At 31.3% G+C, this 21342-nt stretch overlaps 2 protein-coding genes and 1 long non-coding RNA gene across 5 annotated transcripts in view; 1 reads left to right on the plus strand and 2 right to left on the minus strand.

The window, feature by feature from the left end:
• Positions 1-4876, minus strand: part of LOC130442155 (uncharacterized) — a 39552-nt gene extending 34676 nt beyond the window's left edge. The window contains exon 1 of the long non-coding RNA XR_008909673.1: positions 2470-4876. This is a non-coding gene — a long non-coding RNA (uncharacterized LOC130442155). The remainder of the gene's footprint in view (positions 1-2469) is intronic.
• Positions 1-12239, plus strand: part of LOC130442153 (protein bric-a-brac 2-like) — a 73875-nt gene extending 61636 nt beyond the window's left edge. For 2 of the 3 annotated variants that reach the window (XM_056776236.1, XM_056776237.1), the window contains one exon: positions 9253-12239. In XM_056776236.1, the coding sequence (XP_056632214.1) occupies positions 9253-9512 (260 nt within the window). In that variant the 3' untranslated portion in view covers positions 9513-12239. The remainder of the gene's footprint in view (positions 1-9252) is intronic. The other variant, XR_008909672.1, reaches the window with a different exon arrangement.
• LOC130442154 (calcyclin-binding protein) lies at positions 12200-19047 on the minus strand. The gene is made up of 5 exons (XM_056776238.1): positions 18787-19047; positions 18487-18697; positions 18216-18422; positions 15123-15273; positions 12200-12442 (listed from the first exon to the last, which is right to left on the minus strand). Exons 1-5 carry the CDS (start codon positions 18820-18822, stop codon positions 12349-12351), a joined length of 699 nt encoding a protein of 232 aa, XP_056632216.1. The 5' UTR covers positions 18823-19047; the 3' UTR covers positions 12200-12348.
• Positions 19048-21342: the final 2295 nt, after the last annotated feature.

Raw genomic sequence — 21342 nt, forward strand, 5'->3', positions numbered from 1 at the left:
ACTATGCACTCGAAACATGTCTCAAGTTCCTCAAGATATATTTTTAATTCATCTATATTTTTTGAAACACTACAAATATTAGTATTAAGAATCTTGAAGTTATTCAATTTGTTATTCACAGACAAAACTTCTTTTGCTTCATTTATATCTTTTAGGGGATATGTTGTTATTTTTTCTAGCTTAAAATTTCTTATATATTCATTCATGTGAATGTACCAACCAGCAAACAGTTTTAAATTATTTGACAATCTTTACAATAATTATTTGGTTTTTATATGTATAATAACAAAGTATGGTGACATTAATAAAATTTTTGAAGAAGTTAATTAAGACAGAAAGTAATAATAGTAAATTAACATACATAAATTATTTGATGCTTTGCGTAGAACCTGTGCGTGCTCTAGTATTTATTTTTTTTCCTCCCACAGATGATTGTTCTTCTCTTTTTCCCAAACCGGTTGCCAATTCTTTGGGAATAAATGGTGTTTGCCCAGATGTTGTTTTGGGAATGTTTGCCACTGCTTTATCTCGCTTTGGGGTCGCAGGTTCGCTATTTGATTTCGGTCTGTTTATTTCAGTAGTTTCTATTACTTCTAATTCTTCAGGAGAATATATTTTTCCGTCCACAAATAGTTTGTTTCTTCGTATGTAGCAGTTTATATGATTATTTGTTTTCGCCAGAATTAGGTGTTTTCTTAAGATCTTGTGCTCTTCTCGCTGGATGAGTGTTAGGTCATTTGCTACGCTTATGTTGGTACCTTTGAGATTCTTTGCGTTTTTAAGTACTTCTGACTTTTTCAAGTATGAAACAAATTCCACTTTGATAGGGGCTCGTTCTTTCCTACCCAAAGAGTAAATATTATTCAGGTCACTCTCATTTATTGTAACGTTTACTAGTCGCCCTAGCTCGTTACAAATATATTCAGGCGTTATTTCTTCGGGTTTGGTATCGAGTCCAAAAATCACTATATTATTCTCTTTCGCTTTCCTTTCAATGTTCTCAATCTTATTCGAAAGATGACGGTTTTCTGCTTCTACTTTATTCAGTTTTCTGTACAGATCTTCGATTTTTAGGGATAACCTAACCTCTACTGCTTCTATGAGTGATTTCAATTCCTCTTTACTTGATATGATTTCTTCTAGTATTATTTCTCCAGTTATCGACATTATCAGTTCTATCACAAAGGGTTTGTGTAGACTAGGTACTATCAAAATTAAAGTATGTTTTTGTTTTAGAATTCCGGTTTATATTATTGATTGATCCGCCACTGTTTATAAATTTACCGCATACGACAAAAGAGTTAATTGCTTATAAATTACACTAGTTTTTTGTTCATTCGACGATAATTCTGATCTTTCATAAATGCAATAAAAGACCACATATCTTTTTTAAATACAAAAAGATTGTAGATTCACCTCCATATATAGAAAGTTCAGTCAATTACCTTTAAAATGATGTATCTCACAACACAATTGACGACTTTTTACCATTAAAAATTCATAAATTAAGAAAACAAAATAAAAATATCTCTACACTCAACGACAATAACGACAGGATCTATCATAATTATTATTATAAAGTTGTCGGTAGAAAGAATTGTAATTATTATGTTGATTATTTTTATTATTTCTTGTTTGATTCATTTGGGCATTGTTATTATTATTGTTATATTTAACTTTAGGTTCGTAAAATTGACCATAAATTTTTTCGAAATTTTCAAATTCATCGACGTAAGCCATAGTGTCTTCTAGAGAGTTAGGCTTTTTTAAATACATATTGTTACGTATAACACCTGAACATCCCGCAATAAAGGTGTTCAAAGCTGTTTCCTCACAATGATTAATTTGGCATCTTTTATCAATTTCTCCTAAGTTTAAATTATTACTGATTATTTGTATAGTCTGACTTTTTAATAATTGTAATCTATTACCGAATGCTATCAAATTTTCATTTTTAAATGGTCTCGATCTAGTTAATTCCTGCAAAATACAATCTAAATCGCGTCTATCTGCAAAACACTGAATCAACGCCTCTTTTAATTTAAACCAGGTATTTAACTCAATTTTATTTCCTACCATTAACTTGGCTTTATCTATTAATTTTTCCTGTATACATTCTAATACATGATTATTAATGTCTTGATCGTTATAAACTGAATACGTCTCTATTAGGTTTTCGCATCGATTTATAAATTTATTTAACGTATTTTTATTTCCGTCGTAAGGTTTAATGTTTTCTAACTTTAATTTGAATAATTCCCAATTTAGGGTTTTTGGACTTGAAGTTGCCATTTTTATGTAGTATGGATTCTCTTTTAAGTTTAACTTGCTGAATGTATTTAATAATTTATCAAAATCGTTCATAAAATAATATATTTAAAATTATTAAATTATCTCTTCCTTATTCAACGTTTTGATAAGGATGGATAATAAAAAGGAATAAAAATAATAAGGAAACTTGGCACTTACAGCTATCTGAAGTCCTGTCCCTCGTTGAATATGTAGGTCTAGTGCTGAGGTACTGAAATACTTAGCCGGAACTTTATCGCACTTTGCGTAAACTCCCGACCGCACTAATCCGAATGACTGCGCCAATTATAAATTTCGGTTTTCGAAATTTATTTTTAAAAAATTTATTTTTGAATATTTGAATGAATACAATTAATCTCAAGATCGAACTAATTATAAACATTAAATATCATCAAGTTGTTTACAAAAATCTTATTTATAGTAAAATAATGCTGATACATGTTTACGATATTTGATACAAAAATAGAATAAATGCTGATACATGTTTATGATATTTGATACAATTGTATTGTTTATAAAATGTCCTTCAAGAATTCTTCGCATGTAACTCTGGTTTGACTGTCTACACCAGTAGACAATTTTGTAACATAAACAAAAACATTTTTTACAAACAACAGCTACATTTCTATAAATGTATAAATTTTGTTCTCGTAAAATAAAGTGTGACGTGATTTATATATTAAAACTCCGAATTTGGATTTTTAAAAACAAAAATTACAATTACAATATATATTTATTAAGCAACGTTGGAACAAAGAATGGATTATGAAAAGAAATACAGTTTTTATTATCTTTTGTGTTTCCGCAAGTCATCACTTTGTTATATGCTGCCAGCTGTTACTTAATATGTAACTCGTGTATCTTACATCACACACGAATGTTACCATTTAAATATCTTGCCTCGAAGTGCTTTTTTGAGAGGTCCAAACATAAAAAAATCACATAGCAATAAACCTGAATTTTAAAGTGGATAATCAATTGCTTTCCAATTAATTTCCACTTGTTTCTGCTGTATTGGGTCTACTGTACGATGCCTGTCGTTGGTGTGCAAGAGCAACATCTCACGTTTGGGACAATCTCTTCTTTAATGTTTTTTTAAGCTCAACTTGATTTAAAAGACCGCAGTAGAAACTTGCCTCAATAGTCTGACGTCTATGTAAGAAATTTCCTAGTAGGACACCTTTCTAATCTCAAAAAACGTGGTTAACACCTTCCCCGTAGATAATCGAATTTTCATTTTCACGTTGTTTTGTTTGTCTACTCCATATTTGCACGTTTTGATTCGGAGGTATAATGAAAGCCCATTTGCTCTCTGACGATTGATTAGACACTTCCATAACGGACACTAGTTCTACTCGTTCGATGAGCTTACTAACACGTTTACAGGTTTGCTTGAATTCCGTAGACCAAAGTAAAGGGTAGCTTCCCCAAACTACGGAAGCAGTCTTCGGTAAATTTTTTGCACGTTATCAGAATTATCATCAAGACTGACACCTTCTTCGTCGTCTGGACAATCCGGCTGATGTGGATTCCCTACCATAGGTATTTCCCAGCTAAAGACTACACAGATACAGATCTTCCCCACTCTCAACAACTAAAGGCCCGTTTATATTTTATCTGTTGTATACAATAAAACAGTTAGTACGGTTTGTTTGGTGTTTAATAAGATTTTAAAGAATATCAGTAATACCTCGACTCAATTTCTAGTTATAAGCTATTTTAAAATATTCTCTTCGTCTGGAAGTTTCATAAAAAAATAAATGTTTCCCTGAAAACGTGAGCAAACTTCAACAATGTACAGACAAGAACAAGAAATGGACTTTTTAAGGATGATTAGAATCATACGTTGTCATATTTACATAAAGCTAACAATTTTAGTTAAAAGGAAAATTTTCAGAAAAACATTACATGAGGCAACAATGTCAACAAAAACTGTACGGTTATGTAGTATGGAATGCATGGCGATATACTCAAATTATAAAGTGTTAAAAGGTGTCAATATACAAATAAACACCTTGAATTTATTATTTTAGTTACTTTTTCATAATTTTGTATGTATGATAATAATTTATTATAATGATGATTTAATTTACTCGTTTATGTTCATTTAAATAAGAGTTTTATTTACAAATAGACTTCTCTCACGTATGAACTTATAAAATTGCCGAATGAAGTCTTGAGCAGGTTCTCTACATTGATTGCTCTCTTCTCTTTTCCACGTCTAGAATGCAGTAAAGTTCAGTTTGACAGTAGTGCGTGTATATTTTTGTCAAAATTATTTAATAAGTATTAACTTTATTTTACAATTGTTAATTATTTTGTGAAGTAATTGTAGGAGTAGATTCGAAGATGAGCTCTCTCTATAGTTGAAATATAAACTAAATTGTGATTAAAAGTATTCTGTTGTTTGTTGTGAACAAATTATTATCTTAAGTTTTATTTTTCAAACACTGATTAGTTAAATTAAGTAACCTTATTTTATGTACTGAATATTAGTATTTATATAATATGTATTCGTACTTTTTTTATATAATTTTGAAGCTTACTTATTAGAATTTTTTACGAATTTACTGTTTTCATTGAAAATATACCCCAAAGCTTATCATCTAACTGAATTCAACGGACACTAACTAAAAGCATTGACAATATGGTTCCACGGGGCGGCTATCTTTAAAATAAATGTCCACTTAGTATCTTCAAAACTTTTTAGGTACGTTAAGATTAAAATACAAACATAAAATGTTTCTTCTTTTCTAAACGTTGTGTCTTTTCAGGCACTGGATTGGGATTCCGTGCTTTCTATCTGGGCAAGTAATTTAACTCCCTCTAGAAGTTTCCCTTCATTTCGACCTAATCAATCCAGTGTCTTCTTGGTTTACCTCTTTGTATTTTTCTTGTTTATTTATAACTATAATTTTTTAGCTTATCTTTGTTTTCATTAATTTGTCTGCTTCTTTTTTACTCTATTGATTATTGATGTTTTCCTCCATATTTCCTTATGTGTGTCCTTTTATTGTTCTCAAATGTCTCATTTCATTTGCCTCAATTTTAGTTTTGTGCTGTTGGAAACCGCGAGTTTCCCAGAAAAATTTCTTTTCTCATTGTATAAATAAATATTATGGTTGAAAGAAAGTTTTCTCTAGGTAACATCCTTGTCCTCTGAGAAAGATTATGTTTTATAATTTCTTAAAAATAAAGATGAAGGTACTTTAACTAAGAGTAATAAAAAATAGTTATTTTCATAATTCAAGGTATAGGGTCTAATTACCTTCAACATAGTAGTGCGGTCCATAAGTTCTTGGCTTCATATAGTAAATTGAGTGCGTTCGCAAAAATCTTTATGCATACGTCAGTCATAAGTCTTAGCAAGCTTAACACAAAGTTTAAACTTGCTGCTTCAAACCCTTTTATAGTATGACTCTAACGACTCTAAATTTTTAAATAAAGAAAGAAAGATTAACACAAACACAAATCAAAAACAGAATGGAGGCTATTTACGGTGTCCATCATTTTCAACAATTGAACATTGGTCTAAGCTGTTTTGCTGAGGAGGAAAATCGTTAGAATATTACCCAAGTGCTGGAGGTCCTGTGACGGTGACTATCCAGAAGACATTGAATTAGTGGAAGAAATTGTTTTTGAGTAACCTTAAAACAAGAGACACCACAGAAGGGCATTCCCAAAACAAAAAGATCCTACATTAGCATTTAACTATGACAAAAATTAGTGCAAGGTGGATGCTTCGAATTCTAAGAGCAGTGCAAAAGTAGCGTCGAGTAGATTGTTGTGAGCGATTTTTAGAGCTTTTCCGCGAAGACCAAGAAAGTGTAATCCGATGAATTGTAACGGGTGATGAAATGTCACGAAAAGCATAAAAAAGTAATAGCTTTAGGACTGCGAGGATATTCCTTTGATTGACTTTAAGGAACCAAATACTACTGTGAACCCACTGAAAAATCAGCTGAGGTGTGCGCTTACTACACGACATTTTTCCAGTCCACACTGCTACGCGTTACGAGGCTATTGTAAACGAATGTGGCTTCACAAAGATGAACACGTCTAGCCCTGATCTGGCCTCGGTCGACAATTTTTTGTTCGCAAAGCTGGAGGCCTAGTTAAGGGGTAAAATATTTAACAGCGACGATGAAATATAGCAGGTAGTGTACCAAAATTTTGATTCTAAAGATGCATCATATTTTATAGTGGCCTAGAAGCTTATGTTAGACATTCTGAAAAGTGTGTGGATATAATGAAAGAATAGATTGAAAAATTGTCGCATTTTTTTATTTATAATCTTTCTTTCTGTTTATGCGTTTATTGTATCTACTTCCTTATTTTGCCCAATATTCCAGCAAGTGCTTTTACTACTGTATATGTAACCATATACAAGGTGGATGTCATTGGAAAAGGAACAAAACAGAGCAAAAAAATATATTATGTTTATTAACTTGCAAAGTAATGGCCACTGTACACAACACACTTGATAACGTTCATAAAGCTTCTAAAAACTGCCAAAAAATACCTCTTTTAATCGATCACAGAAAGGATATCAAATATCTTTGGATAACCGACACGTCCGCAAAACAGGTGCTCCTTTGTGCGATAAGAAAGAAGTTCATAGGCATCAGATCAGGGGAGTACGGTGGATGATTCAGAACAGTATCACCACGCTGAGTCAAGAATTTTCGATAGCGAATTGCAAATTAAGCATATGTGTGCAGAAGGACACACTGTCAAGTCAACCGTCATCAGTTTCCTGTTGAGTTATATTTTTTCAATCTTGAGAGTTGATATATTGCTCCGCTTTAATTCTTTGAGTCCGTTTCTCATGTTGTTCTTATACTTTTTTTTCAAACTTAAGAAACTACTCACATTTTATTTACCTTATAAAGTGAGGTTTACATAAAAGAAACAATATTATTTATTATTGTTGTTTGTTTACATTTTACTATAAAGTAGGGTAATGTCCTGTAATTTGTGACATCAGAAGATAGTCTGACAGATTAGGTTACCTACTCTACCCTCCATATTGAGAAATAAGTAAATCATTTGGATCTGTCATTAATTCATTGTATATTCGTGTTGAGCAATCGAAAATAATCGATTACTATTTTTCACTCGTAACTCACATAATTCTTAAAAAACCACTCACTCCACTACTCTACGCTCTCGTGATTTTCCAGATTACGTCTGGTTACTGCTAAAATAATCGATTATTTTCGAAACTCTTATGATAGTGATTATTTGTCAGATATATCAAAATTTACAATGACATCTCTGCTATGTTCCCTCGGGGGAGGTTCTTATCTCGATTATTTTGATCATGTCTGTGAACCTCTGGCCTATTCCCACAGATATATGCCTCGCAACAACTTCCATATCCAAGTTTGTACAGTAAGTTGGTTGTTTGAAACATTTATAAATTACTGATAACGACCAAAGCCATTTCTAAACGTAAGTTCGAGCCACAGATATGCCATTCTAAATATTACGAACATCTATCTCGTCCTACTTGTTTTTTAGGCAAAATTATTGATTATTCAAATTAACGCCTTCTTCTAACTTTACAAGACGAATTCAGATATAGTTCAGTTGGGTTGAACTTATTTTCATCCTAAGGAATCTACAGCAATGTTCCAACCAAATCTTGACATCCTTTTGTATCTTTGATAATAAACAATAGACAAGAAATGAAGATACAAGCAATAAAGATGAAGTTCCTAATACGAGAAAGAAACAAAAATGGATATGAACGCAACCCATTGAGACCTTATACACCTATAAGCAGATGACGTGGACACGTTCTACACCCCTAAGTCAATTTTAGGGTTTTTAAATATTTGTCTCCAAAAGTACCGAGCGATATTAATTTACAATCTGTTAGTCTTTCGTAGATAATATTGAACCCCTTCATTAGACCTTTTATACCAACATCTCGGTACCGTTGTACCATTTTGTTTATGTGAAGAATAATTTCTATTGGTGAAAATTTTGACTGTTTGATGACATCCAATTAATTGGGAAAAAGACAATGTGCGGAAAATTGGCAAAATTGACAGCTTATTACCAACTAATTGGTTCAATACTTTACCTCCAATTTACAGAAAATAAAAAACTACAGGCTGGGTTTTATTAAAATTTTATTCATCACTCTGTTTTATGAAAATTTCCAAAAAATTTTTCAACAAATTCTAGTATAGATGGTCTGTAATGAAAGTAGTAAGACTCATTTAAAAAAAAATTTAATCACGAATATAGTAAAAACGATTAGAATTTCTCAAAATAGAATCCTTCTACACCCTCACACTGCTGCCAATGCTTTTCCAGTTTCAGATTTTTCCTAGAAAAAAGTCTAGTGGAGCTAAGCTCCTGTCACAACACTCACGGCACCAATTCGCGGACACTTTCTCGTGGCTAAAATTTTTGGCACGATCTCAAAAACTCATTTGAGGAATGCCCAATTTATCAGCAATCATTCTGATATTCAGCCTATAATCACTGTTCAATAAAGTTCTCACGACATATTTTTGTTGGTATTGCTGAGCGAAGGGCTACCAGAGTGATTGAAATATTTCCCTATCTTCTCGGAACAGCTTTTGCCACGTAAAAACACGCTACCTAGCCAAAGCGGCATCACTGTAGGCCTCCTTAATCGTGTCGTAAGTCTCTTTGTCCGTTTTACCAAGCTTTACACAAAATCGCGTACCATTATTCCAGTAAACACTCTGATTCTCAATGGCAACGCGTTTTGACAGGGTCTCACAGTTTAAGCGATCTGCTCCCTTCAACGGCTGCCGATTTTTCCCGCGTTCCCAATATCCCTCGTCCTCAAGTTGGCTCAGAAAAAATCAGTCCTATTACTTTCAGAACAAACCCTGATTGTAAGCTAATAGGTAAAGTAGAGCATGATATATTTAGAAAATTACGTTTTTCTTATTTCAGGTCCGATGCTGGTGAAAAGTGGAAGAGGTCAATTAGTATTAATCCATAACGGCCACATATACACCCTATGCGATAAGAAAGATATCTGCACTTTATGGATATGTGTCAAAAAGAAAACACTAAATTGTCCTGGTTGCCTTACGACTTTAAACGGTCTAATACTCCTTTCGTATACTGCTCACAATCATCCCCAAATGCATGACGTTATACAGAAGCTACAAGTACCTTCCTCAAAGATATCACCTGAATTGAACATATAAAAAGCTTTACAAATGTTAAGCTTTACTCGAGGCAATTAAGACACGGGTCTATCTTTGATTTTCATGTTTTATCTTTAAAACTTCAATAGGCAAAAATGTAATTGCAACTATAAATATTTTTTTTTCAAATCTAGTACAACTGTTTTTGGTACTCTTTCTTTCTCACCACCTGTAAATGTGCAGTGCAGTTTTGGTGATGAGATTTGAAGGATTACAAAGAGAGCATCAAACACCAAAACTCTATTAATGAGTTCAATTATATGCTGTCTAGCACTGAAAAAATATTTTATTTATGTTACACTGTAATGTGCAGTTCTGGTGATCTTGATGAAATTTGAAGCGTTACAAAGTGACCACAATACACCAAAATTCAATAGTTTATATATATGGTACTACCTCTTATTGAACATTTATTTATATCCACCATATTTCTCTTTCGATGCTACTCGTAAGTTCATTTGATTTTTATTGTTCAGTCTTCATTTTCACAATTGTTGTAAAGTGCACTCTATAACTGTTTCGGACTGCCAACTATTAATTACATGAGACGACAAAAAGCTATGGGTGTGGGGCCAAAAAACTGTTCGTTTCAATTAAATTATTTGCAGTTTACTTTATGAAACGATGGTTACCACACCATAATTACACACAGTCGTTTTCCTAATTTTTGTTTGTAAATGTTTCATTAAATCATAAAATACTGAAACTGGCGTTTGCCGGATTTTGATCGAAATTCTCTTTTTTAATTCTTGTATAGTTACAAACCAACTTTCAGAATATACGTTTCGTTTCAAATTTCACTAAAAACGTTCAATTGGTATCAGTTGAGGCACATTAGGAACATTCCTAGACTTCTTAATAAAGCTCCCACAATATCCTTTGTATAATGAACAGTTGCATTATCTGACCAAAACTCAAAATTTCCTTCGGGATGCTTTTTCTTTATGAACTGTATTAATCTAGTTCTAACCTACTCTTTTTCATATATTTTGGCGGTTACAGCATGTCCAGAAGGACAAATGTATGCTGAAGAAATACCACGAGAAGGTATCACCAACCATACCAACACTTCTGAATTTACTTCCTCGCTTTTATGAAAATAATCTTCTTCTTCAAGTACCATACACTTTGCAGCGTGTAGGTGTTCTCTTGTCCAACACTTTTAATCTATTACCTGAAGGCACCCCTCTTCTACACGACGAAAAATTGTTGCCGCGCCCTGAAAGCCACACCAGTCTCTTATATTCCGTAACCAGGAATGTTATTTACGCCCCGGTCCTATCCTTCCGTCGATCTTTCCCGTCAGTATAAGCCTGAGAGTTGAATATCTCGGTCCTCCCAGAATATGTCCCAAATAAGATACTTTTCGTTGTTTAATCAGAAGTCTGCGCAACAGCCACATTTCCATTGCTTCGATTCTGTTTAAAGATCTCACTTTCAGGGACCACGTAGGATTGTTGTACTAGGATTTGTCTTTTGCCTCAAAATAGACTTCAGTTTCAACAATTGCTTCTTCATTTGAGCTGAATTTCTTTACCGGCGAGCATTTTCCTGAGATCAGCGAATAGCCAGTAGTCACTAGTTGCCAAATTTGGGCTATATAATTGAATCGTGAATCGGTGCATTGTATTGGTGAAACAGTGGTTTTTCCTTCGACATATGAGGCCGTTTTTTCTTGATTTTTGCATTCAAACAATCCAACAACTCTATGTAGTATTCGCTATTGATTGCCTCTACCTTTTGGAGATAGTCGATAAACAATATTCCACGAGCATTCCAAAAATACTGAAGCCACATGATCAAACACTGCTCTGAATCATCAACACGTTGTTTTTGATCACTTGGTTATCGAATAGCGCGTCAAACAGCGTAATTGTTAGTGTTGGTATAGTGGTGGCCTAAAATGTATGTTCAGTAGTTTTTATTTGAATTAAATTGTATTTTAGTGCTGTAGATATGAAAGAAAAGGTAAATTGTATATAGGATTATTACTTCATCTGCACCAGTACCATTCTACTAAAATATATCTAAATAAGCATGTTAGTAATTTGCCCTATTGAAATTTTAAGATAAAACGTATCATCTAATTTGCAGACAATCTGTTCAACCAAAGAAACTTGTTCCTCTCGATTTCGACTGTATTTATATATATTTCATTAAACACAGCTGTCAGATACAAATATGGCTTGAATAATAAAATTTCAAGATCCAAATGCCATTTGACGGGAAAAAATAGATTGTCGTTTTGCCAAATCATAATCAATTTTAATTGTAGAATTAAGAAATCTGATTGAATTTACTAGAGATTTTTAATTAAGTATATTCATTATTTTGATCAGGTTTTTTGTGATATATTCAGTTGGACATTATACTCACGTTAAATTATTGCCATTTGAACGCTATTAGAATTAAAGTATTTATTTTTTATTATGCGACTAGTTACTTAATTTCAAAAATATCAACATTTTTTTTAATTTCTTATTTCAATTGAACTTTTTGAATTTGAGTAACAGGAATTTTATTTATGGTTATTTATATTATTTATTTAAGTTTTCTGTTTGGAAGTTATATTGAGTTTCTTTTAAATGGTTGACTATTTAAATTAGAGAAATCAGTTTTGTTGATTACATTTGCAAAAAAAAATTATTTTATAATAAACATAGCTGTTTATGATGGAAGAAATTATAGTTGTTTTAAAATTTTTGGAAATAAATTTTTATTTTGAAACTTAAATTTCATTTTAAAACAAAATATTTAATAATAAAAAATGTGACAATTCTGCTCACAATTATAGACAAAAGCATATAATTTCATGTGGTACCGAATTGTATTAACCTTAACCTAAGAAATTTGGCGACTGGTTTTTCTGTTGACTCTCTGTCCAAGCTTTAGCAATTGTTCTTTTCATCTCATCGTCACCAGTTTCGTACCTACAAAAAAATAAAATTAAGAAGAGGTTCCTGTTTTCCGAATCATCATAAAAGCCTTTTACGTTACTAGGGTAGACAAATAATAGCCAAATTTTCAAATGAAAAAAATGTACAGAGAGTAAAGAAGAAAGTAAAAAAAAATTAAAAACATAGAATTCCAACAAAAAACGAATTACGAGACTTCTTTAAAAAGTTTACAACCTAACCAAAGACAAGACTTGAATAGTGGCGTGCCCAGAATTTTTCTCGGGGTGATCAAGACTAAGTCAATGGAACCTCCGGAGGGTATGGAATATTCCCCAATAATGTAAACAAGTATATTTCTCAACTTATATTGGTAAGTGCTGACATTCTCAGTTCGAAACTTTTCAGACAACATTGATAAGTGCTGACATCCTTATAGTCCAGGAGCTGTTAATCTAAAAAGTTCTCCCGTACCGTGCAAAGAAACTTATAAGAAATCATTTTACTCTTCAGACAATTAAAAAACTTAAAATATGCGAATTTAAGTTTAAACTTTTAGTTATAGTAGGTATCATTTTTCATGCTACGGGCGCAACCCGAAAGTAGAAATTATAATCTTAATGGAACAATAGTATTTCCACAGGGAAACATTTATTCTAGATTATATTCATTGACTATAATTCTATTTATCGAAAATGAGTTCTGAGTTAAGCTGGTTTGCTGGATATTTCCGGCCGCGTCTGAGCCCGCAAACCAAGATAATTTTAAAGAAGACATTAAAATGAAAAAAATAAAAAAAATAATGTTACATAATGAGGGAGAAATTTCCTCCCTCACCAAACACTTTTAACCCTTTCGCTGCGGGTGCCGCATATAAGCGTGATTTTATTTACGTGGATGACGCCCTTATGCGAATGGTTTCCGCGGCTCGCTGCTGTTGACGGATATTGTAGAATAATGGTTTTTACACTATTTTTGATAAGAATGACCCAATCGTCATATGACTGCCGTTTTTAAATTTTTAGATGAAGAAAGGTACCTGGGCGGTGCCAAAGCAGCAATAAAACGATTATTTTGGGTAAATGGTGCGTGGTACCTGTAGTAAAAATAATGAAATAAAACAATTATTTTGTGTATAAGGTGTTATTATAAAATAAAAGTTAATTATTGTTTTTATTTCATAGTGCTGTAATCGTGATATATGTATTATTAAATAATTTATTTAATTAGAGTAACACTAACAAAAAAATATATACAAATTAAATAAAATATAAAGACTAAACAAAAATTAAATTAAAATTTTTAAAAACTGACGCTTTAGTGCGGATGACGCATATTAACGCAGCACTGAGGGAATTAACGTCGCCTCGAGCGCGCCACAGCGAAAGGGTTAAAAAAGGCTTGCAACTCTCCCGGTCAACAAAATTGGTTTGCGTAAATTTTTTTTAAAGAGAATGAAATATTCTATCGAATACACTTTAGGCAAACTATTTCACACCATGAGAGAGAAACATTTATCGATTTTTTTAATAATTAATTTTTTCAAACGTTTTTGCAAATCCACACAAACCTTGTGTTTTCCATTCCTATAACTCTGAATTATCAATTTTCATAAAAAAAATTACATGCACAGTATGAGTGGACTTTTTAGATTGACAGCCCTGGACTATCAGTTCGAAACTTTTCAGACAACGCCTGTAAGTGATAAAAATATTGCAATAGTAAGCAACAGATCTACAATATTCTAAAAGACAAACATTAGCTATGTTCGCGGGTCTGATTCCAAATCAGTTTAGTGCCCGATCGCACACGCACTTCCAAAAAAACAACAAAAAAACCAAAGAGGTAGTAACAAAAGTAAAAAAATAATTTTGTTCAAATACAGTTACAGGTTAGTAAATGTAATTTTTAGTGGTCAGTTAACAAAAAAATAGTGTAAGAAAGTCCTGAATAATACTTGAAATTACTAATGAGTAAAGTATTCCTTTACTCTACCAAGACAGTAACAAATTATAAAAATGATAAGAAAAGTAACCTAGATAAAAGTGTAAAAATACAAAAACTAATACAGATCTAATTTCTAGTTTCCTTTACTCTTCCAATATAGTAATAAATAATACCATAGATATGAAAACCAACCATGGAATTTAAAGATAAACAGTAAGAAACAGTACTGAAGATAATATCTCTAGATATATCTAGAAAGAAGTTGAAATATTTTCGAGAAAAACAATGAAGGCAAAATCAAAGTGGTGGACATATTTTTGCAACAGTTATTGAGGAATGTGAAGTATATTACAACAAATATTATACGAGGTAAAAAATAATCAAGAATTGAAAACAGCCAACTGCAGACAGAGAATGAAGTCAGCAAGCAAAAAATTAATTGCTTAAGCAAAAAATTAATTGCTTAAGCAAAAAAATGGAATTTAAAAAAACGATTACTACGTGAGAAACGGGTTAAAAACAATGATACAAAGTTAAAGACAGAGTTGTAGAATGAACTGGAGCTAGATAAGAGTATTAACTTTGTAACAAATTTGGAAAAGGAAAAAGCTTTGTACAAATACAAAACTCTGACAAAGAGAAACAAAAATGAGGGAGAAAGATCAACAAAACTAAAGAGATAGGAAAAATAGATCTTTATCAATAAAGGCCAAGTAAGAGTATTTTTTGAAAATATGGAATAACTGAAAGTATAAATACAGATACTTACATATTTTTCATTAATGACATGAGACCTTCAGTGGGATCCAATTTTTCTGTATCCATTTTAGGAACTTTACTTTCACTAGCTTTCTTTTCCCATTCAGTAACATGGGACCAATTCATTGGTACCTTTTTAGCAGCATTTATTAATACAGTATCTAAAAAACAAAAAAAACTTGAGAGCGTTTTCAATGATTTTTAGAGCAAATGAACATAAACAAAAAAGATAATTTATCTTTTTTCTAATCTTGAAGAATAAACGATATTATCTAATGGTGTTTCAAAATATTGGTGACCTTATCACTAGGATTTTGCTGTAATGAAATTTTATACAAATCTGTTCTGGAAGCTGATATATTCTATGAATTTGTTTTTACAAGTGACTCTAATTGAAGGTTTTAGTTACACAATTTGTACAAAGTAGTAGAAAACATTTCTTTTTTAAGGTTAGCCTTATTAATCAATGTTCTAGTGAACTTAAGCTTGACTCAATTTTACACAAAAGGTATGTAGTCATAACTGATGCTACTATAAACTAAAGATAAAGTTAATTATTGTGCATTATGTGTATTAAAACTTTTTTGTTGAGTAAACGAGATCTCAGCAATGAAATTGACATTAATGCTTTCCTTTCTTGTAACGTTTCACAAAAATTCCTTAATTTGTATATATTTATTCATTTATTGATAATTATAACAATGAATCAATAATAATTCGATTTTTTAAATTTTTTATCATTTGTCAAATAGTAAAATGCTTTAATGTTGAATGCAGTGACATATTAACCTTGAGCAATGTTTAGAAAACTCTAGTGCACCTGTTAAGCATTATGTGGAAGCGTTCTTAGAAAAAATTTACCAAGTAAAAATACATTTAGACATTATCGAGACACTGAGAATGGAGAAAAATATGTATTCTGGTGGGATAAAAGAGATAGGAACCATTAATAAAAAAATTATTTCAAATTTAGTTGATCAAAATCTGAAATTTAGTGTAAATAATATAGCAAAACAAACAAATACGTCTTATTCAAGTACTTGAAGGATACCCAAAGTTTTGTCAAACATTACAAGACAGATCAGCCCTCAATAAAAAATTTTCTAAATGTATTCTTTCTACAGACGAAGCCACGTTTACGCAATAAGATGTGTTCAACTCCCATAATGCACACTATTGATTTTTTAAACTATCACATATTCGATATGTTAGAAGATACTGCTAAATGAGTGAAGTTCTTTATGTTTTATTCACTATGAAGTTCCGCCATAATTTGATAGAAGGCGTCGTAAATAATTGAGTAACCATTTTCTGAATCAATGATTTGGTAGATGTGTAGAAGCTCTTATTCATTGGCCTCCTTGGTGTTGCCATTTTAGTGCTATGTACTACACTATTACTTTCCATCTTGTATATATTTTATAGATTTCAACATTACTTTAATATACTCACAGCTAACCTCCAACCGTTTAGAAGCTTAACAAATTATTTAAAAAAAAGCATAGTCATACCTTTCACAATTATTCTATTTGAATTTTATGTTATGTTTTTAGTCTTAATTTTCTTCTTAAGTTTTTTTGTTTAATTAATCACATTATTATTACTTTATACCATCATGATTTATTGTTTCATAATTCTCCAATCAAAATATTCTGAAAATGGTACACAGTATCTGGTTTAACTAAAAATACCTTATTGGTGTAAAAGAGAATGATGTTTAAGTTCACTTGAAATTTTCATTAATAAAGCTAATCTTAGAAAATTTATATACAATACTACTTGATATGAACCATGTAATTAGCACCCTCTTTGAGAGACAGATATAGAAAATAATGTATCAGTTTCCAGAACATATTTCTATAAAATTTTATTTCCAGTAGGTTCAGCATAATAGTTAAAAATGTGTATTATTTTTATCTTGAATACAGATAGCAATACCCTCATTGTTTACCAAGCAAACCCCTATTATTTTTCAGTTTTCTACATATCCTAGAGACTAGGTCACCTTTTTTAAGTACCTCGTATTTAGAAAAAAAGAGCTTTTGAAGATATTACCAAGGAAGCCTCAATTATTTTTCAGTTTTCTACGTATCCTAGAGAAGGGGTGACCTGTTTTGAAGCACTTGATTGTACCAGTTACTACTTAGTGGAAGGGGATTATTGGACAGAATAATTAGCTATCAAAAGTGGCAGTAAAAATTCTTTCTGTACCTGCTACTTTAGCATCTACTGAGCGAACATTTTCTGCAGTTCATACAAAAAAAAGAAACAAGCTAACAACTCTGCTTCCAATCAAATTAGCGTGAATAGCCAATTACTGGCGAATGAGTAACAACGCAAAAACTGCTGTACGGGATGTACCAAAACATTGACAAAAATGGATGAAGGATGAAGTAATTTTTTTTCAGGACTCTGATTCTGACAATGAAGATGAAGTTTAATATTTCAGAAACTGAATTCAAGTTTGGTTATTTTGTTGACTTGTTTCAAAGGATATATTTTTTAATTTGTTACCAAAGAAAATGTGTTTCATAAAATAAAAAATGGTTATTTTAAATTAATTTTTGTTTTGATTGCATATTGCCTATCATGAATAAATGGAATAAATAAGCTAAAATTTAAAAAATATATAGGGAATTTCTGTTCTAAACAATGAAGTACATAAGGCACTGAAGTAAACAGAAAACCAATTTATATACCCAACAATTAATGCCAGTATCTCTAGAGTCAATTCAACACAAGTCTGCTTTCCATAAAGCACAAAATAGCCTATACCCTATAACCATAGGGAATATTCCTATGAAACAGCATTTTAATGGCTCCCCTGCATATTTACTTTCACAGCAGTTCAGTAAACTGATAAATTCCCCAATAGACAATGAAATGTATTATAAAATCTAAACATTGTGGTAAATACTTATTATTTTTAATAATTTGTAGTTGCCTTTACCTTCATACCTATGTCAATGATTTCTGCTTTAGTTTTCAATAACAAAAAGAATAAAATAATGTCTATTGAATTTACTAATTAATTCTAATATCATATTCCATTATCATGAAAAGAATCCCATATAGATATTTGGTTAACAACACCATAACTTACCGGATTTTATTTTCCAAGAGCTCTTTTCAGGATCAATTTCTTGGAGCAAGTTTTTAATCTCCCACTTATAATCTTTGTTATCAACATCTTTTATTGACAAATTTATATTTTTTGGTGTGAATTCACAACAGATGTTTTCTGCTAGAGCTGTCTGGACATTTTTCAACGTAATATAAAATTTGACAAATTTTTCAGATTGATCCCATGCTGTTAAAAATTCAAGATATTAAATATCCAATTGAAAGAACGATTAATGTAAAAAAATATTTACCATAGTTGTTAATTTTCACTTCATATCTTCGGATGGCTGAAACTGCAGATTGGGTAGTTGACGGCACATACGAGTTTTCACCTTTCAATTTTTCCTCGAGATTCACAACATCGGATATCAATTTTCTTATTTGGATAGAAAGAATATCCTTGTTTTTTTGCCTAGTGGCTTGGTTTTGAAAACTTTCTAATTCCGCTATATCTTTTTTAAGCTATAAAATGGAAAAAATGGCAGTATAAACAAAAAAAACAGTAGACTGAAATATTATCCAGATTATCATCCATTAAAATAATTACTTACTTCATCTACTTTATCCATATCGCTTACTTTCAACATACAATATCCAAATACACTTTTAAACTAACTTATTTTAGAGGTTAGAAATTGACACTTCTGGAATATTCGGGATTTGGCCTGTACTCCGAGATATACATAAATATAGTGGTCATTTGTAGTGACGTCATAAATCCCACACCATATTCAACTGGTATACTGTCAAATTCTAAGGATTTTATAGAAATAATAATTATGTGGAATAATTGTATCTAAATAAAATAGACATTTGCTTTTAACGAATGAAGAAACTAACAAGTATATTCAACTTGCTAGCCATTATATGTGAGAACGAACCAACATTAGGTATCGATTTATGACATTATTACTACTGCTCAGTAGGATTGCAGACTTTTAAAATAATATCATATATAATGAAAATCAGGCCTGATTCTTAGTGATTATATTCCTAAATCTATATTACGCAATATATATAAATATACTGGTTAATGACGTCAGGAATCGATTCACCCCGAAATATATTGTATGTTGACTTTACTTGTTATTTAGCTCATTTGCTAGAAGTAATTGTTTATTTTGTTAAGTGCCATTGCTTTAAATAATTAATCCCGTAATAAAAAGCGTTTTTTATATTTCAATTTTATTTGCTGCAAGATGTTTTCCATGGGTCACACGCGAAAATTTGACAACAGCACAGATATTAGTATTAATCACAAAACATACCTTCTGGTATGGTAATTCTGTGACATCAGTAACAATATTCAGAGTTATATTGAATTATTAACATTGTGGTAAAGAGCTAATTATATCCGGTCATACATATTTTATTTTATTATGACCAAGAATATAAGAACATCAAGCACAATACATCCTCAATAACAAAGTCAACTTGGATCTAAATTTCAACAACACAAATTTAGTTCTGTCAATTACTAATCGTCGTGATAGTGTATTAAAAATGTGTCATAATTGTCAAGATAAATAATTTTTTTTTAATTTCTCAAACTCTCTCTTAATGTCGCTGGCTTGCAAGAATAACGACGCATCTCAAAACTATCGAATTTTCAGTAACACGTATCTTGTTGAGGATGCTCTATTATATTATATCTTACACAAACTCAAATAAAAAAAGGGATTTAATTGCTTATTAAGATTTTAATTATGATTTCAGTCATTATTCCCGAGACAATAATCACGATATGGTGTATTATGTCATGGCTGCTTGGCAATAAACCAATCTAATTTGTCAAAACGAATAAAATTCAAACAAAATAAAACTTTTATTAAAAAAAAAGATATAGAAAAGCGAAGACAAAGACATAATATAAAAAGCTTTGGCGTAAAGCAGTCTTGGGAATGAACTTTAAGTAAACTTAACCTAATAAATTGAAAGAAAATAAACTGAGTCTTGCTGGAGAGAATCTAAGGTTTTCACAAAACTACCTCACAAACCTGCATAAAACAGTCGATAATAATTTGGAATTATATTTTGTTTGTCGAAAGCCTTTGAGATGTGACTGGAAGATTTCACACTTTTAAATGCATTGTACGATGTTTTATAAAAATGTATTGATCGGGGGTGAACAAAGGGCCAGAAATCAATGTTCTTTGGATTTTTCTCTCAATAAGAGAGTGTACACTATCATCCTCCTTTTGGGTATGGCCCTTTATTAGTAGTGGTATTGATATGGTCCAGCTTAGTGGCAATATATATGTACATGCTTATAAGAAATTTATTCTTCTGCTGGCCGCAGCAATTGTCGGGATGGAAAATCACGTCCAATTTCACGCCATCTGCTAAGTTGTTGCAAAGGTTTTTCAAATATTCAAAAACACAGGTGCCTATTTCTGTTGTATCTCTGTTAGCTTCTCCTTCATGCCATACATAGCAATCCACGTCTCGAGAAGTCGTTTGGTAAATAGTGAAAGTTGCCGCCTCCAAGTCATAAACCGCAAAAATAGTCGACTCCTTCTATTCTGTTTCTTGTTTATCCTTCATCTTTTCGATCCTTGAAAGTTCCTTTTCGTTACTTATATTTGGGTTTGAGCTTCTCTTTATCTTGTTCACTTGCATTTTTATATCCTCGCATCGGCCCTTTTTCGGTATGTAAAATGCCATATTGAATTCCTCATTGAATATTGTGCGAGCCATAGGGGATGTTAGTATCGACAAAAAGGTCGATTTACATCACGCTCTTCAGAAGAGTTGTAATTCAATATTCGTCGAGGCATTAGCCAGGAAAGTAGTTGTTTTCTCCTTTGAAGAACGGCGGAATACATTTTCGAAATATTGAAGGTGAAAAGTAGAAATCTTTATTTTGATACATTTTACAGACCTCATTTACCATTGAAATATATATAAAAGCTTAATTTGCTTAATGCATTAATTTCATTATGTTACATAGGAAGTCGAAATAAGTTGTCTTTCTAACTGCATATTTTTTTGATCTGATGAATAATTTAAAGAAAAAAATATAGTTAGTCAAATTTTTCACTTGGAGCTCTTAAACTTAAAAAAGTATCAAAATCATTGCAGTATACCTTAAAATAAATAACCAGTAT

Source organism: Diorhabda sublineata, chromosome 3, assembly GCF_026230105.1.
Source record: "Diorhabda sublineata isolate icDioSubl1.1 chromosome 3, icDioSubl1.1, whole genome shotgun sequence".
In the NCBI taxonomy this organism is placed as follows: Eukaryota; Metazoa; Arthropoda; class Insecta; order Coleoptera; family Chrysomelidae; genus Diorhabda; species Diorhabda sublineata.

What these genes read in the sequence shown, in the direction of transcription:
- LOC130442154 (XM_056776238.1), bottom strand. Translation starts at nt 18,822, where the DNA reads ATGTTGAAAGTAAGCGATATGGATAAAGTAGATGAA. An exon ending in AGTGAAAATTAACAACTATG is followed by an intron (nt 18,423 to 18,486) that starts GTAAATATTTTT and finishes AATTTTTAACAG; the next exon opens with CATGGGATCAATCTGAAAAA. An exon ending in CTCTTGGAAAATAAAATCCG is followed by an intron (nt 15,274 to 18,215) that starts GTAAGTTATGGT and finishes TTTGTTTTTTAG; the next exon opens with ATACTGTATTAATAAATGCT.